Source organism: Thunnus maccoyii, chromosome 5 (genome assembly GCF_910596095.1).
Source record: "Thunnus maccoyii chromosome 5, fThuMac1.1, whole genome shotgun sequence".
Taxonomy (NCBI): domain Eukaryota; kingdom Metazoa; phylum Chordata; class Actinopteri; order Scombriformes; family Scombridae; genus Thunnus; species Thunnus maccoyii.
Genome location: NC_056537.1, coordinates 19,933,704 through 19,953,489, shown reverse-complemented (window position 1 = coordinate 19,953,489; position 19,786 = coordinate 19,933,704). Strand labels below are relative to the sequence as shown.

The following is a 19,786-nucleotide window of genomic DNA, read 5'->3' as shown; positions in this document are numbered from 1 at the left end:
TGCAGCTGAATCCATAAACCTGCCACTAATGTGAACACACGGTGTTTTGCCGTTCTTTCATGTTGGCCATGCAGGAAACAAGCTTACAGTCACATGGCTGCCAGCACCATGGCCCAGCCAAGTAAACCATCTGGCTTTGTTATGCAACACTGACCATCATAACCATTACTGTGTGGCATTCACTATGCTTCTGTGATCTTGGGATATAAACTGAGAAATACATCATTATTGTCAACTGGTTGTTGAACAGTTTAAAGCCCAAGCAGTTTGGGGTTTACGTGAAAGGTTTGTTTTGGTAACCAAATTCTGTTTAGTGGATTTGATGCAGTCCTAGCAGGGAATGACCAGCCCTCCTGGCGCACAGAGTCCAGGCTGAGGAAGCCACTTCCTTTAGGGATGGATGACCCTTGGTTTGATACATAATGCATTCCATCTAATCTGCATTCATAAATGGATGAGTTGCTAATAGTAATAGGGCTCATTTGCAATGGAGGACAAGAGGAGGTAAGGCCAGTAGAAGAGAGGGGAAAAGAGGAGGATTTATTGTTTTATCTTTTCCGGTCTCTTCGTCCTGATTAAGGTGACAAACAAATGAAAACCGTCTACACCCTCAGGGATTCTGATTAGCCTCAAGTCAAGGCTAGTTTGCGTGCATAGCAAGCTAATGCTGATACTAATTTGGATTACAAACATGCTGATGGTTAATTTATAGTTAGATAATTACCCCGCCTAACCCCCCAAACACACATACACATGGTCACTCATGCACTCATCTCTGTCTTCCTGTTAATGTCCTCACACTCTTGTTAATCACCAGACATACCAGAGGAGCATCTTTACGATGAGATCAGACTGGGTAAATCTCACTAATTAATGTGTCTGTGTTTTTGAGTGAGTTTATGTGTGTGACGTATATTAGCATCCATGCTTATATACTGTATGTGAGCATTAGCGTAACTGTCTATTAGCTCTCCTGTTAGAAGGACAGATTGGTGGCCTGTTGAGGCATTGAATATGCACTACAGGGTAAGATATGTCACACTGTGTGATTTAATGAAGACCATTGATTTTTTTCTAATAGGGGACATACTGTAGTTCTCAGCAGTAGACTGTAGTACGTTCCTGGTCATGTCTTTTTGTAGATAAAGCTGTGTTGAATGTAAGATTTTAGATAACTTTAGAGTTACACAATATCATGATTTCTTGTTTTTCTACACTAACTAGTGACGGAAGACTATCTGGACTCAGATGGTAAATACAGCAACATTTCCCATAGCCATTTGTTTTACATTAAACCCACACCTGAACTAGTTTCTTTTAGACCATAGTATGTCACTTAAGCTTAGCTTGGGCAGTTATCCTGACATGAAAACCTTGATATTGTGATTATTAATTGGTTATTGCCCACTGCAAAATATTCATCACAATTTTAGTGGAGAAAGTTTCAAAAAGTAATGAGGGTAAGCAGTTTAACCAGCTTCATTTTGAAGTCATTTTAGGTGAACTTTAGGTGAACTGAAGGGTCTTCTTGCTTATTTTTTTCCCACAGCACGGCAAATCTCTGGCAGTGTGCAATAACCCAAAAAGAAAAGTCCAAACTGTGTTATTTCCTGTAGAGATTCTTCCTAAAAGTTAGCAGAGATATCTGTAATCCATACAGTAACATACAGTAGTGTATGATTATTGGGATTGTCTTTGTAACTTTACTGTATATATACATTTAGGTTTGATCATTGAAAAAAATCTACATTTTATTTTATCAGTTATGTATCAATTCATGTGATGCCTTATAGCTGACACCATGTGGAATGAGGATGATGACGATAATTCTAATGACATTGATGATGATGATGATGATGATGATGATGATGACGGTGATGATGGTGATGAAGAGGAAGAAGGTAAAATAAACGCTTTTTTTATTTTGAGAGAAGGATGACAAAGTGATTAAAAATGTAAATTATTTTAAAAAACAAGATTATTTATTTACAGTTCTGCTATCACAAATAAAGCATGTGGATGTCTTGGGCTAGTGTTTCGTGTAGCAGCAGTAGATCTTAATACTATATCCAGCGACCTAGATGACTGAAAATCTTCAAGATTATTTTCAAATTCAAAATGTTGATCAGTAGCGTCGATTTAGGAAAAAAAGAATCTCTGAGAATGAGATAACCTGTAAGAGTAGATCATTTTTATGGTTGTAAAGAAAGGAACATAATTCCACTTTTTCATCCTTCATATTCACTTAGGCTAGCACTGATAGACGCATATACAGTATAGACCCTATGTACAACAGTAGATTAGCATTAAATGTGTGCTTAGTTACATTGACTGAATCAAATGCTGGAGCCCACAAGCACATGTTTTTCCAACTAGTTTCTCCTCTATTATGAAGACCTGCTTGGAAAAACTCCCCGGCTTCACTCAGTGATTGTCAGTCCATTGGTCCGCTGTCTGAGATCAATGTCTCTAGACACCCTGTTCACCATTTAGCAGGGTCATCCACATCCAGCTCTCCGAGCAGACTGTTAGTCTGAGGTAATGAGATCTGTTTGTCCTTCCTCACTCACTGACTGCCACTGGACCACAAAACTAGCACTTGGTATCATGGGGTGGTTATGTTATGTATTTGATTGTGTATATGTGTGTGTGTATGTGTGTGTGTGTGTGTGTGTCTGTGTGTGTGTGTGTGTGTGCTTCTGTCCTTGATGGCAGATCAAAGAAATAGGTGCCTCTAAGATTATCAGATTTTGTGGTTAGTCTGTATGTGTGTGTGTGTGTGTGTGTGTGTGTGTGTGTGTGTGTGTGTGTGTGTGTGTGCGCCTGCCTTCGTGTGTTTGTGCGGACGTGTACGTGTGTTTCTGATAATGCTTCCAGCTGTGTATGTGTGTGTGTGTGTGTGTGTGTGTGTGTGTGTTTGATGATCCCTCTGGTACACTCCATTAACAGATCCCCCGGGCACATACCCCACCCTCTTGCATCCTCTCTCTATACCCATTCCCCTGCTCACCCCTGTGTTTGTTTCTGCTCTTTCCCTTCATTGATGTAATCTGATCTCATCATCCGGATGGACATCTCTTGAAAGGCCACTTACTGTCACCATGGTAACAAACAGGGACACATGCCACCCTAACCTGGTCAAGCTTTCCGCACAGTTGTCTATGCACACACACCCACTCACTCACACACACACACACACATAAACACACACACGCACAAACTCAAGAACACAAAAACACATTTAAAGGAACAGATGTGTGTATCAACATGCTGGTTCCCCCCCCCCCGGGAGCATTAACTGCACGTTCAAGACATTCTTCTCCTCAACAAGGTGACACATTTAAGAGCATGCTTCCGTAACAGTGTATTACATCTCACACACACACAAACTCATACCCACACATACCACATGCACCGTCTCCAAACGCCATTATAAATCTTGCAGACAGCCATGAAAATGAAAGCAGCGCAAGTAACGTTGAGATTAGACATTCACAAACATGATTAATGGGGTTTGGCCGCATCCAGTGTGTGCAGAATATTAACACTGCTATGGGCAGTGGAGGATACCTGGACCAGCTATAGCGACACAAAACACACACATACTGTATGCTAGGTTTTAATGTATTATTGCATGTCTAGCTTCCCACAGGCTCAGAGAGCAGCTATTACTGCTGTTTTGATCTGTGGGAATACACGCAGTAGCTGGTCCACTCATTAATGTTGGAATACTAAACACCTGCCATAGAACTGAAAAAGCTTCCTGTTGACTACAATGTCTGTAGATATGCTTCTCCTCTCGTGTATTCAATTCCCTCCAACGATAGCTACACATATATGTACATTGATGTGCATGTCATGTGTGCTGTGAACAAGGACGAGAGCCAGTAGACTATACACATGATTCAGTGCACAATGTATTATGTTTTTAACCATACAGCTTGCTATTGTTAAGACAAAAATGCATATGCATTCTGTCTGTTACCAAGCAACAGGTGCTAAGTGCATTACAGTTCTGACATATCATTTAAGACAGAAATAAAAATGATCAAATTATGCATTTAGTGAGTTTCCAAAAGACCCATTTGGTTCTGAGAAACAATATTCTTTTACCTTCGTATTTCCTCTCTGATTTTTGGAAATATTCCTCCATTTTCTCTTTTTATCTGCTTCTTGCAAATGAGGTTGGATGAGAGCCTGTGTGTTAAGTGTTGAATTTAGACTAAATATCATTGTTAGCTGCCCACAGTGAGCTTAGGGTGAATTAATTAGACTGCCTTTCTGTCTGGTAGTAGCATGAAGTGTGTGTGTGTGTGTGTGTGTGTGTGTGTGTGTGTGTGTGTGTGTGTGTGTGTGTGTGTGTGCATGTGTGATGTGTGCACGTGTGTCTAAATGTGTACGTGTATGTCTGCTTATGTGCTTCCCTTTGTGTGTGTTTGTCTTTGTGCAGCATAGTGTAAGTAATTGCCTCCCACAAGTTAGATAAACATCATCCTTCAAGTATTCAGCAACCAGCTGTCCTAATATCCGAGGCACATATGGAAGAAATGTCTCTCTCTCTCTCTGTCTCTCTCGCTGCCCTTTCTGTCTATTTCTCCTTGTCTTTCTTTCTCGTATACCTACACACAAATACATGTACATGTGCGACATATGGCGTTTTTCCATTGTTTTGGGGGTAATCGCGCCGAGCCATGCCGGGAGCACTCAAGTCGAGCTGGCATGCTGCCAGTGTTTTTCCATTACATGGAGGTGCACTGAAAATGCAGTAAGCCTGTTGTCTACAGCTTTTCTTCAAACATCTCACTGTGGCTGTTTCTGTTTGTACTTTTCCTTCTAGAATTTATTTCTAACTGAAAATAGCTCCAAATATCTACAGATATTGTTGTGTAGACCTATTTTTTATTGAAGAATAACTAAGAAAGCTCCGCTAATTCGGTCATAAACACATTACATTTCCTATAAATTCTTCACAATCACTCCTGTTATTTTGTCATTTAAAAGCTTTTTATGGGAAGCAGTAAAAGCAAGAAATGTTGGGCTCCGATACAGCCGAGAGCGATCAGGAAATTTATCTGAAAGTATAAACAGAAACAAAGGAGAGAAAATAAAGTTCAACCCACAGAGATTCAGTTAAAAGCTACAGAACTAGACTTAACAGTTAAACAGCTTTCTCTCTGGTCTCCAGCACACACATTGAGTCTGCAACACATGCGCGTAGATTTGGGTGTGGACAGCAGGGACATGTCCTTACCAATATCAAGCTGATTGTCCTTACCAATGTTTTTACTGATCTCAAACAATCTAGCTGCTTTAAGTCCACATGATGTTAATGGTAAAATCTCTGCAGAGTTGCCAGGTTTGTGTGTTTTCGGCAAAAAATGTGCTATTATGATAAAGAGTGAAAGAGCAGGATATGGGGGATACTCGACCTGATGATCTGGCAACCCGCAACTTCAAGCTTTATGCATTGTTGACGAGCAGCAGCCTGGCAGCAGCAGCAGTAGTGGAGTCAGTGAGGTGGAGAATCTGAAGTGGTTAGTATTTATAGTTTAAATGTTCCAAACGTCACAGAATTTAAAACAACTTCACTGGACAAAACTAAGATCATTTGATATTATGTTTAATTTCAGGTGTTAGGTGTTAATGCTATTTCTCCCCTTTTCCATGAGTGGATCAAGAGCAGTTATTATATGAGTCATTAAGATATGAACGTTACCAATTGTCCACAGTTTGTCCAACTGATCTGTTTGTGTCAGGCATCATTTTATGATGTAAATCCTGTCAGCAGCAGCCTGAGCAGCACAGAGACACACAAACAGGTGAACTGCAGCCTCTCAGGTGAGTTCTAATGTCATTGTGAAAGATATAGCCATAAGTTGAATGAAAAATAATACAAATAGAAGTTTTTTAGATGATTTAAAAATAGGTTTGAGCATCACTGTGGCTCTGTCATGAAACTCTCGTTGTGAGTTGAGTTGTGTCGCCCAAATCCACAAACTGAAAGAAGGACAGAATCTCAGGAGAGGTTTGAAAACGTTACAACAGCGAGTTACAGAGCAGCATATCACCTACAGGTTTCTATACATTTATTTTATCGTAACATTTATTGACAGTCTATGATATGTTGATATATTAATTTTGGTCTCAGATTCATAGTTAAGTAGTCCATCTGTAAAATCAAATATAAAAATCAGAGAAGAAATTATGATACAAGTCCGGTTTCAAGCAAGTCAGCAAATGCATATTCAGTAAAGTAAACATTTTGCAGAGTCAGGCTCTTCATGCGTGTATGCGTGTGAGCACATGTGCCTATGAAAGCAAAAAGAGACATAAAGAGAAAGTACACATACACAATTATTTTAGCCGTCCAACAAAAAATGTCCCTACCAAAGTTAAAACCAAACCCACCCCCTTGGCAACACACTGCTTGTTTGAGAGGGAGAAGGAGGGTCATCAGTAAGCAGGACTACAGCAGCGTGGCTCACCACAGTTATTGCCTGCTGTGAGGCTGTAGTGGAGACATGTTTCATCGTGGGTTGGCTCGGTGCGTGGACCGACCTGAGTAAATGGAAAAACCGTAATAAGTTTCTTTTTTTTATGAGTAGGAGATGCACATTATGTGAATGCCTATATGGTGTTTTTTGATCATTTATTTTGCAGTTTGCAACACTTTGTAACTGTTTCTTTGTCTTCCACTCATTTACTTGCACTTCCTTAACTCCATGTGGGATCTCAGTATACCTGCGACATTTACTCTTCTCAGCACAAACCCACATCACTTAGACAACCAACATTTTGAGACCATATCAGGTGTGTTTAATGCATTTGAATGCGTGCAGTTACAGTATGAGAGCACATAGGGGTGTAACTACCAAATGTTTGCTGTCATATTGATTCATGTGCATGCATAAAAAGAATTCCTTTTGACCTGCCAACATGTGAAAGAATTTAGCACACATGGCTTCTTTAATATGATTTTAAGTAGTGGAACTAAGCCATAAAAATGGTGGAGTTGGAATCCATGTATCTTTTCACCAGTTAGCCATATTCAATAAGGCAAATGTTTAGTGCGTCTTGGATATGATCCATAGATGGAAAAAGTGTAGCTATAACAAAAGTGAGGTAATATATATACCGTAATATACTTCAAACATATAACTATCCAATGTTAATATACTCTCTTGCCCCTCATCAGCCTCCCACTAGAAAAGTCTGGGTGACAACAAATATGTCTAATACCATAGTGCAACGTGCAAGGAGACATTTGAGGAAAGAGTGTTTGGATTGAAAGTTTTAGAGTGTGTGTTCCATGTTTCCCAGGAGAAATCAGTGTTATCACAGTATAGACCTGAGGCTAGTCAGTTTATCAACAGATTTCACTCAGTCATTCATAATGTTCCAAGTTTGTGTGTGTGTGTGTGTGTGTGTGTGTGTGTGTGTGTGTGCGTGTGCGTGTGCGTGTGCGTGTGCGTGCGCGTGCGCGTGCGTGTGTGTGTGTGTGTGTGTTATTGATACCGGACAGGGTCACAAGCCTAAGGCAAGGACGTTGATGTCACAGCTCGCCTTCTAGCTGTCCAATCAGAGTAGCAGCGGGGTGCAAAGTCCCGCCCACGCACCTACCTGCTCCCTGCTGAACACACCACCTGTCCTCCTATTACATTCTCATCCTTTTTGTTTTTTTTTTCTTTTTGAAACATGTCCATACAGTGCACCCTAGCTCATAGAATCATCCACTTTCCCTCTCATTGAAATTAAAACCCATGCTTGCCTAACGTACATCTAATTTACTGAGATGTAGCCTTACACAAAATGCTAATTAGAAACACAGCAGAAACAGCAGTTGCAGAGTTAATCAGTATATGAATAAACATGAACAGGAACACTGCTGCATAAACAGGAGCCATTGACTGATGCAGATACATATTCAACAGAAACACTGATCTTCTTTTGACTTACAATCACTCTATCATGTACAATGTCATGCACACTGTTTGAGTTGGACACAGAGATGGCAAGCCTGAAATGAATGAATGACTCCAGATGGTTGTTAGCAACAGGCGTCTTCTGCCCTGTACAGCGACAACGTGCTTTGTGGTCATGGGTGTGAAAATGTGAATGTAAAGGTCATGTCCTTACCCGGTGGTGTCAGGTAAAGTAGCTTTTTACAAGTTTTAAAAAGCCTCATGTCGTGACCTCTTCTTGTTAAGGTTTTGTAGAGTCTCCCTGGAATAAAAAAACAATCAAACAAGGATGGAAGGTTACCTTTGAGATTATCCTTTTTACTACTGTCCCTGAATTCAGCCTCATCACCGTTCACCAATCCAACTCTCTCACGCAGCCACATGCAATTTCAGTCAGCAACAAGCATTTTTTTGTCATGTAATAATATGTAGCAGAGGCTGGAGCACAGGGCACTGCTCAGCTCATTACAGCATGTTCATTTATCACGGCATAAACACCATCATTTCTGTGACATCCTGACTGGTCAATCAAACGATTAGCTGTGTGATTAACGACTCAACAACAAACAATCTATCACTGATCTATTAACAGACAATCAATGGCTGGTCCACAGCTAGTCAATCTCTAGCATACTCTGATGGAGGACCCCACTATTTTTTTGTTCCTTGCTAGTCAGTATAGTAAGTGATAATATCCAGATATGATTTTTCCATATCATGGTGTGTCCATATTTAGATGTAGCTTTCTGTGTGTTCATGTATTCATATTAGTAATAATTCACCATTGTGTTGAATATTAAAAAAAAAAGAAGCTAAGACAGAGTAACTATCAGGTAGTCTGTTCTATTTCTGTCTCCACCTGAGGGTCGATACAGGAGGAGAGAGAGAATGAGAGATGGAATAAAAAGCAAGTGAGAATGAAAGAAGAGGAATGCCATGTAGCTCCCCTTTAAGCCTGGGAGGGAGGGAGGAGAAGAGAAGAGGGATCCCTCTGAGTCAGCCTTGGAGTTTTCCTCCCTCCTTTCTTCCTCCTCCTCCTCCTCCCACTATAATTTACAACACTCCTGCCCTCCTCACTTTTCTTTTTTTTCTGCAGCCTTCTTCTTTTGCTCCACACCTTCTTCTGACTCTGTCATTCACAAAAAGCAGTTTCTCATTGTTTCATTTTTTTCTTTAAACTCAAGTCTGTATCTCTCTCTCTCGCTCTCTCTCTCTCTCTCTCTCTCTCTCTATCTCCCTCCCTCCCCCGACTCTCCCTCTCAGTTGAATACTGATGAGCCAGAGACTGCACCACTCCCTCACCCTCTTCTAAGCAAAAGAAGTCCTGTGAGGATGAACAGGCAGCATACCACAGCACACATTTAACTCAAAGCAATATGACTACCTCTCTTTCTTCTTATTTATTGGCTATCTACTTCATCCAATCTTGTATCTACTCTTGGGTCCACTCACCCTTTTCCACATCACTCTCTTATTTGCCAGGCACCTCGGCTTCTCCTTATCCATGTCCACCTCCATCCTTTTCATTAAACATATTTTTCTGCCCTTATAAATCACTTCTTTTTTGTGTTTTCATGTTCCACATGTCCTCTATACTCCCTGCAGAACACTAACATGTATTCTCTCATTCATATATCACAGATTATGATGACCATCCGTGTTGCAAAGTCACCCCCCTCTTGCTCTTCTTTGTTGGGTGTGTGTGTGTGTGTGTGTGTGTGTGTGTGTGTGTGTGTGTGTGTGTGTAGGCCTTTATTAGTGTGTCTCTGGTTGTGTCCCCCTTGTTTCATAAAGATGCAACTCTATTCTCTCCCTGTTACATTGGATTGAGCTGAGGTTTAATAAAGAGTGCAGGGATCCAAATCTAATAACAGCTCCACTCTGGTTATTGGAATGCTCTCCACACTCACCTTCACACACTTTATTTTGCACACTCACTCTCTCATACACACACACACACACACACACACAGCTATATAGGCTGATATATGTACTGTTTATCCAGAAAAGCCTTACTCAGCAAGTCCCTCTCACACACTACATTACACTTACTGTACATCACAAGCAAACACACATAAGCCTTGTCAATTAGCAGCACATCAGAAAAAAAAAAGTTTTTTTAAAAAGTACAGTCGGAGCCGACCCAGAGGTCACGACCACAGAGGGGATCACTTGATGTGGAGACTGGATGATTGGGATTTCTGACACTGATGTATTTATTTTTGTTAACTGTATAATTAAATATAATCTTAATTCAGAATATATCATCACTTATGATAAATCCTATCTTTTTTGCTAGAGCTGCTGAAAATCAAGCTGCTGTACTCAAATTGGCAACAGAAAATTAAAAAATAAAATTAAAAATGCTAAAAAAGTAACACATTTTCTTTCTTATAACTTAAGCTTAATGTTTTAAACTGTTGGTTAAAATCACTTGAAGTTTTTGTCTACCTGAGGCTCACATGCTAACACCTCTCAACTCTATTGGTCAGAATGCTGAGAGCTGGTGTTTGTTAGTTGTTATGCTAAAGAGACGCAGAGAAAACTGAGAAGCAGAGCATTGGGCATGAAGTGAACAGCAGGGAGCAGCAACAGAATGGTAAAAAATAGTCTGTTTCACCACACAGCTTCAGGTTACAACTATTTATTCATAAAAAAAAATGTGTGTGTAAGACGATGCTATCAAGGATAAATAATCAGGTGTGTCTACCAGCTAGATTGCTAATTGCTGTCATCTCTTTGCTTAGCGTCTGCATTATGTAACTGTGGAATATGGCTGCAGAAAATGTGCAGTCATTACTTAAAATGTGATGCTTTTAAATATATAAGTGCTAGAATTTACATCTGCTTTAAGACTGCAGTAAAAAAAAAAAAAAGTGGAAACTGGAAAAATGAAAAGGCAAGTGAGAGATAATCTTCGTAGAGCAGTTAAATGGAAAGCATTCAGAATAGTGTGCAACATCTCAAGAGACAAATTGAAGTGGCGTGATGCACAATGCCCACACCAAATTTCATTCAGCAGTTAAGAATTAAATAGTTGCACACACTGGTTAATCATCCCCTCCCAATATATTATTTCCCACATTGAATATTGCTATGTAATAATATAGCACAATATTTCCATTTGGTATGACATCAGAGATATGCAGTTTCTCCATGTTTCTTACAGCAAATCTAATGCGAAATCCTATTGTGGCATTTTATGGAAATCAAGCTGTATTTTGGCTTTGGCAAGTCTTTCATGGCATCTTTGTCTGAATCAGTGTGAGTGCATCAGTGGCAGGGAGCCATCAGCCTCTCTCAGCACAGCTGCATCCTTTATTGTCTGTTTCTGCAGGCAAATACAGGAGTCTGACGCACCCACTGTTACCTGGGAAAAATATGTTTGTGTGTTTGTGTGTCCTGAAAAGTCTACTCCTTACCTCACCAGCTGTCACACATTCATTCATTCATGACAGTTACAGTCACTCTCTACAAGTGCATGTACGTGTGTGTGTGTGTGTGTGTGTGTGTGTGTGTGTGTGTGTGTGTGTGTGTGTGTGTGTGTGTGTGTGTGTGTGTGTGTGTGTGTGTGTGTGTGTGGTTACTCAGTATACAGAGAAACAAAGATGGTGAGATTGCTATAAGAAAATGAATGACTCAGCTGAAAGCAACACAGCAAAGCTAAGCAAGAATTAAAATGAGCTCAAATGGTCGTCAAGTACGTACAGACACACATACGCACACACACACACTCACTCGAGCAGGGATGCATTGAAGCTTGCAGGCATGGTGTGTGAAGAGTATAAATAGCTCTGCATCCTCACTGATGCTATTTTTGAACCAGGAGTCGTGACTGACTTATCCAAGGGCAAAACTCAGAAGTCACACATACACATACACACACACACACACACACACACACAAGTATACTGTATCAGACTTTTCACCAGACAGCAGTCTTGTTGGACAGTCATGAATAACTAGGCGCATGTCGAAACATAGCTCTTTCCCTTTGTCAGCTTGTGTCTGTCTTTAGCTGCCTCTCATCTCTCTTTGTCATTGCTGAATGAAAGCCTCTTTTTGTCAGATTCTTCTCCTTTGTTTCATTCTCTGGGGCTCTATATCATGCTGCTGTCATATCTGGTCACATTTTAAGCTTTGTGTCTATGTTATTTTATATAAGCTTAGAATTTTTCCTTAATGGAGCTGTATAGATACTACAATATACAATCTACTGTGGTAACATGCTGTGAATTTCTATAAGGCCATACAATACAATATGTTGGACCGGGGTTACTGTCCAGTACACATGGACATGTTCAGTGTTTAATTGGCATTGTGTGTTATTTTGTCTGTCTATGACAAAGAAAAATAGAAATAATTGACAATTGATGAATGCCAGTGGCTGTATGTACAGTATTGAAACACTGGTGATACTCTGAGTTGTCAGTTTATTTCGGTATACTATACACCCTGCACACAATTATATGTCACATGACTGCTATGTGTGGTAGACCAGAAATCACATCTCAATTCAACATTGCTTTACACAAGGTCATCTTGTCAGACTTTGTCTTAATGCCGAAAACCACGCTGACAGGACTGGATGATACGACCAAAAATCTCTATGATGATAAAATATCACAATTAGTTCATTAATGATAAAAGTAACTAAATATTTTTACTACATTAGTGCATAATATTTAATTTCTCATGCTGACTGGGTTGTCAAACTAATCTCAGTTAAATTAAAGTATATTGGATTCAGGCAGTTTATTTATAATTGTAATATGCGTAAAGATGGGTTGGCAGGGGATGCAAAATGTTGGTAATTCAGTACATCAGGTTTATTGCCTAGCCATTGATGCTGAGCTTGTGAGCATAGGATCATCAAAACTGGACCATCGAGTGTAAAAAAAAAAAGCTGCTTGTCAGACAAAGTCAAGCCCTTTCTACATTATGCAGATTAAAAAAAATCTGAAAATAGCAGCATGAATCCATGGAGTCATCCTGTTAGGCACTAACAGCACAGGCTTGTGGTGGCAGTGTGATTGTGTGTTTCAGTACACATTAGCGCATCAGGGTGTCCGATACCCACTGACGAATGGCTAAACAAGACAGCATATTTTAGCATTTTTGATAACCAAGTTTTTGTCCCTTATGGCTACAGTTTATCCACACCACCATCATAATGATGCACCATGTTTCAAGGCACATATTGTCATCAAATGGTTTCAGAAACATGACTGTGGTGCTGTTGAAACTACAGCAACAGTCACTCAGCTCCACTCACAATATTCCCGTAGAGCTTATCCAGTAATTCCCAGACAAATTAATGCTGTTCTAATGCCTAAAGGAAGTGTACGTAATAAACTGACTACTAAGTGTATAGCCATGTGTGTAATGGTGAATGTGTGTGTATGTTCATGTGTAAGTATGTGTATTCAAGCATGCCAACATATGCTGTGTCTTTGCTCCCCCTAGTTTACCTGTGGAGGTGATTATGAATCAGCATGGCAGGTCACTGCTTCTAGTGATACAAGTTGACTTTTTATTGTGCAGTGGAGGGAAAAGCTGGTGTCCAGCTGAGGTGTTTATTGCCTTACGTAGCGAACTGGTCTTTACTTAAGCCCTGATAGACCTCCACAGAGAGAGGAACAGAGTAGGAAAAAAAAGTAATTTGTTTTGTACTGAAGCAACTCTTCTTAAAGACAGTCTTCAGTCTCCAGTGTATGCATGAGTCCCACTGACAGTATCTAAGTGTATTTCTTTTCCTGCTGGAGCTCAGCTATTGTTCATGCCGTTTCTTCAAGATAATTATTTATACAGGAGATATCCATTAGAGGAATAATTACTTTCTTCATTTTGACACTGGTATCCAGCTCTTGAGCTCTTATGTCTCAAATCTCAGAAATGAAGTTTCGAAGAAAAAGGGTTTTCAGTATGAACATTTGGCACTTTCAAACCAATTTTCTACTGCTCTTTCCTGTCTTTTTTCATCTAAATTCTAAGTTTGGGTTATTTCTAGTTGTATAACACACGTGTAATATAGTCTCATAAAGCCATTACAATATATCCAGTATCCACCGACACAGAGCCACAGCAAGTATGTGTGGTTCCACCTTTCCTGACTGACTGAGGAGGGCTACTTACATCTTATGGTCTTGAACCATAGAAGGCTATACTTCAAGTAGTCCCTAAAAATGTTTGAGTGGTGGCTTTTTTAAGTCTTTTTTTTTTTCAAAAATAAAAATATGAGCATTAGCAAAAGTTTGTCAAAGTCATCCATAGACTTATCAGAGCATCTATGAGCTAATTGTCAAATGACTCAGTGGTCTATTAAGCCTTCTCTCTGCACCCCTCGATGCAAAGTGGCCAGTTATCTTTCAAACACTCAGCTAGCAATATCTCAGACTATGACCTGGCAGAGTGGATTAGTGAGTACAGTTGTTTAAAGTCACCAGCAGTTTGAGACTGCTGGCAAGTGAGTGTTACAAACCACAGCCTGTGCTTTCTTGAATGCCGTGTAATCAAACTACAAAGCTCTGGAGTGACTATTTTTCAGTGCTCTTGCAACCTTGCAAATAGTTTGTTTTGGGATTTGATTTGTTTATCTAAGGGACCCTTAACTTTGAGAAATTACATTGTTTTGTTGTTTTCATACAATGACTACTGGCTTGTCTCATTGTATTACATATGGCCCAATGTGGACACCAGAGGGACCAACAATACAAGCAGTGAAACACTCTTTTCTTTACTTAAGTGTTACTTTTGTTACTTGCAACACGTGTGACACAGTGAGTATGAATGTTTGTGGCAGAAAAGATCCAAAAAATCAATGCACACTCTTGAAAAACTTGACTGCAGGCAGGCCTTTTCCTTCTACAATCTGCAACTAGGGCTATAGTTGCTACCTGGCGTTGGTCCCAGAGCAGTCTGGTTGGAAGAAAAAATCAACACGGCACACATATTGTAAATCCACCTGCACATACATGCACTGTTTGAGTTCCTTCCTGCCACTTGGCTCCTATGAGCCCACATCTGACTCACAGGGACAGTTGTCATGCCAACACAGTGTTGGCAAGCGCCAAAACTGAGTGGCAGTGTAAGGTAGAGGTTAGTCACACAGCAGGGAACTCTCTAAGTGCATGTTAGGGCATGTATGTACTGTATAGGCATGCCTATTTGCTATGTGGACATTTTGCTTACATGCGTGTAGTGTGTGCCTTTGTGTGAGATGTAAAGTGCTGTATAGCAAATTAACGTAGATCTAGCTACACTGTATGTATCAACCACTGTAATTTAGCCAAAATAATTATCATTTCTATTTTGAGAAAGACTTGTTAAGAGTGTAAGAGGGGCAGTGAGATTTTGTCCACTGTGTCTTCTCTCTGTGTGTTTATGTTGTGTCTGTGCTCTCACATGCTGAGGGCATTGTGAGGATTATTATATGTTATGTACTAATATGCCTCTGTGGGAGTGTGTGTGTGTGCTGTATGTGTACATATTTCACAGACCTTTTCTTGACTTTACAGGCATTGGGTGTGTTTAAAGTTGAATTGAAGGGGGTGTTTGTATGTACATATATATGTGCGTGATTGCAATTGCCTACAGTGTGACTGGGTGAATGTAGATATTTCAAATTTATTAAATAGTTTTTTGACATGCATTTCCTGTGTGAATTTTGCTTGCATTCTTACATACTCAGTGGTCGATTCTGTCCAAATTGTCAAGCATTGGTGTCAAGGACCAGAAATGGATTAGTAGCGTGGGGGAGAAGGGAGTGAGGGAAGTGTGCGAGGGCGGCCTAGAAGATCAATCAGAGGTCTCACCTTTTCTTTCATTTCTGTCAATGGGGAACAGAGAGCACAGCCAGCACCTGTCTACTGCAGGGACACCATTACAGTATAGACGGGCACACTGACAGAGACAAAGAGAGGGATGGAGAAGGTCCTTCAGAAACACAGAGAGGTGGGGAGAGAGAGATAATAAAGGGTTTAAAAGAGGGAAAAAGAGACAGAGAGGGAGTTTGTTCTCAGGAGACAGGCAGGGTAAAGTTGTGTTAAGCTGAGATCAGAGAGGGGGATCAGTCCATGCATCCTCCGTGTGCTGAGTGTCATGGGTTTTTTTTTTTTTTTTACTGCCGGGAGTCGATAAACAGCTATTCTCCCCTTTCACCTGCCGCTTCTCGCTAATCTAGTGTACGTTGAGCCTAGCAGAGACTAAACATGTTGTGGTTTTCTGGATTTGCATTTCAAGTTCATGAATTAATTTTCCTTCTTTCTTTCTTTCTTTTTTTTAAAGAGCATGTAAGTAGACTAACTTATGGTAAATTGCTCTGTTTCAATGTACAGGATGACAGCTTGATCAGCTTACTTGAAACAGCCACTGAGAAACAATTCTGTTGCTCTATGAAGACCATTAAAAGTTCTATTGGCATGATCTGCCTGGATAAAAGACAACACGCAGCCAGGAAAAAACCTGGAGAGAGCGTGCTTTGAGATTTATAAACTTATTGTTTCCAACCAGGCTGATTTAAACATGACAGATGACTCACCGGGTCTCTGAACAGGAATCAGATGAACTTGCATTTTGGGGGAAGTAAGATGTGGGCATAGTGCAGCAGTAGGTTCTGGAGAAAATTATCTGTGTCATTTACATGATACAGGAAAGAGTCATATGGCTGATGGTTAGTTGAACTTTTACTATCATGTCACTTATGATGAAGTCCGGTTGGCTGCTTCTCATAGTGCCCTCAGGTTACATCATCGTGACATGTCCCCACATGCCGGAGTAGAATATAGTTTGGAGGAAGTAGACTACATCATTTAGCAGGCTGTCTGCTGGCTGCAACATCACACTGCCGTATCCTAGCAACCAGTTTAGAAGAAGGGCTCACTCAGGCAAAGCTTCAGTTCCAGCTGGTGATCTCTGAGGAGTCTTAGTGTGTGTGGATGTGTACGTATGTGTGTGTGTGTGTGTGTTAGCTTGCTGGGATAATGGATGAGTGTTGTAGAAATGAGCGTGCTGGCTCAGTCCAGCAGGGAAGATCAATATCAACTATACATTCATCTCTAATTACCACAGCGGAACTTAGAAGGAATCTCTCTCTTTCTCCTTCCCGCCCTCTTGCTCTCTTTCACCATCTCTCTTTCCTTTTTTTTCCCCCTTTCTCTCCTGATCTACTCCAACTTCTTCTCTCTACTTTTGTAGTCGTTCACTACTCTCTTTTTAAATCGTTTATTGATATGAGAAAGAATTAAACCTGTATGTTGCCCAAGCAGCTCAGTACGGTACATTAGTTACAGACCAATATTTTCACATAGCTTCTCCCACCTTGCATCAGTGTACTGTAAGAGTTAATAATGTTTGTGTATTTGTAAAACTAAAATCTTTCTCTCCTCCTCTCTCTTGTCTCTCCTTCCCTCCTCCTCTATGCACACCTCATTATAATTTATGAACCCAGAACATAAAAAGCTAAATACCTCACTCTGCTATAGGGGTCTTTGTGCTTTATTGTCTCTTTTCCAAGGCTTTCTAAAGGCTCCACAACCTCACAATGATGACAGCTGGGTTTGTTTTATGACAATATCTGACTAATTTAGATCTCCCCTGTTCTCTCTCTGTCAGTGCTGAGTATAGGGGAAGGAGGTTTCTGGGAAGGCACGGTCAAAGGGAGGACTGGCTGGTTTCCAGCAGACTGTGTGGAAGAAGTTCAGATGAGGCAGTATGACCCACGGTTAGGTAAGATGCCTGCATGCACATAAACAAACACACACGCACTGTACTGTCACACTCCAACAATTTTCTGTCTTGCTGTAGTGTGTTGCACCGCTGGTTGGTTGTAGCTCTGTCCATGGTGCTGAAAAGCAAAGTAAGTCTGTTCATGGTTTCAGGGGATCTGCATTTGTTATCTACAGGGGTAAACAAATAATCTGGTAGTCAAAACACTTTAACTTTTAATTACGCTGTGAATTCATTTAGAAATGTTTGAAACTTTTTATATGATTACAAATTGTCTAGTTCCAGATCACATTCTTGATTTTCCCACTCAGTGCGTGTCTATTCATTTTAATAAACCACTTATGTGACTACAGAAATTCTCTCCGTAAAATACCTTTCCTGCAACCGCCCCGTGCTATCTACAATATCAGATATAGATTCTAATGAAAAATTCTTAGTAGTCATTTTTATGATTCGATTGATCAACAATATAAAAAAAACAATGTTCAAAGCAGCAATGACATTACTTGTGCATCACAGCACATTGCAGTATTATCTAACTACTCACTTCTGACCAGGCAGATAAATAAACACCAGCAAGGCCAGTAGGACACCAAGTGAACCAAATGTATTTTTTCCACTTGACACAGGGATTTGTGGGCTACAACCCTTTTTGTTGAGGCAATAGTAAATTTTAACATAGTTTAAGTGCATTCTCACCAAATGTACAATACTCCAGAAAAGTTTGGAAGTTGTACAGAATTATTATGTTTAATGCCTTGAACTTTGGCCAGGCAACGCAGGAGTAGCAATTTTGTTTTAAGTTACAATTCAAATAATTTACTTATTCTAATACCTAATTTCCTTGGGTTAACTGTCAAAGCATTGGAAAAATAGGCATTTTGTATTTAAATGTGAAATTGATGACAACTGATTAAATTTAAAATTTGAATCCCTGATTCTTAATGGTGGGGAGTCCTGTATATCCACCTGTTTTGACAACATAAGCATCTGCTTATGTTGCATCTGCACTTGAATAACATTCTGTATGTGTTCCCATCATAACATTGGGCTACCAAAGTACATTGTCAAATGGCTCATTTTAAAAATGAATTTGAAGATGTCTGGAAAAACAAAAACATTCGAACTATACACATGTAAGAAACAATATACTTGTCCATACTTAAAACTTCATACAATAGAAGCTACATATAGTAGATCTGCAAGGCCTTTTTTATCACAGTATTTCTCTGTTTCAAGATCTCTTTTAATAATGTAAGCTAAGGTGCTGAAAGACTGTGGGTGTTTGATAATTTCTCTTTTAAAACAACTTGTTGCCTATTAAAAGTATTCAAAGCTTGCTTTTTCTCTTTCATTAGTTGACATTTGCCTCCCATGTTAAGTGCTGACTGTCTTTAGTTTTCCACTGAGGACTGTCAAGCTTTCAGTGACACTTAATTAGTGCCTAATTAAACGCAGGTGCACTGGAAAGGTCGACCAGTTTAGATTGTGTTAAAAACATGTAGACAGTGAAAGCATCAATTACAAGGTAAAAGGATATTTCCTAGCAATACATCAGCAAAATAACAATAAAATGACATAAACATTTTATAATTCACATATTCTTTGCGTACGTTTTCTCAGTTTCAAAATGTCTCACTTTTAATTTGTTGTGTTTTTAAAGTGATTATTATTAAGGAGTTTCAAAATTGATAAAAATACTAAAGTTCGGGGTTATTAAAAACACTGCAGTGGCAGAAAACAGCATTGGCTTTGAAAAGCTCACACACACATATATTACAAATAAATTAAGATGCTCAGTTCAGTAATTTGCACTGTAAAAAAATTATTGTGTTCAGACAACAAATGAACCCACAGTTTGAAAAACTTCATCCTCAAATCCACCCACTTCATTATATTATACCATCAATCTGTGATGTTCAGTGCTTTACAGGAGTTATTTTGTGATATGTTGTAATTTATTTTTTGGTGTACTTGCTTGACCAGAGCCCACCTCATCAACCTCTACGTCAGTGTGTTATTTCTCACAATGTTTTTCAACAGCCATCTGAGAATGTGCCTGAACTTGAGCATTGCATGTTTCATATCGGTAGACAGAA

General features: G+C 39.7%; 1 protein-coding gene across 7 annotated transcripts in view; it reads left to right on the top strand.

Moving 5' to 3' along the window:
• Positions 1-19,786, top strand: part of shank3a (SH3 and multiple ankyrin repeat domains 3a) — a 174,236-nt gene that overhangs the window by 112,822 nt on the left and 41,628 nt on the right. For all 7 annotated transcript variants that reach the window (XR_006096128.1, XM_042410919.1, XM_042410920.1 and 4 more), the window contains one exon: positions 17,574-17,687. Coding sequence is in view for 6 of the 7 variants with exons in the window: in XM_042410919.1 (XP_042266853.1) it covers positions 17,574-17,687 (114 nt within the window). In the remaining variant the exon portion in view is untranslated. The remainder of the gene's footprint in view (positions 1-17,573; positions 17,688-19,786) is intronic.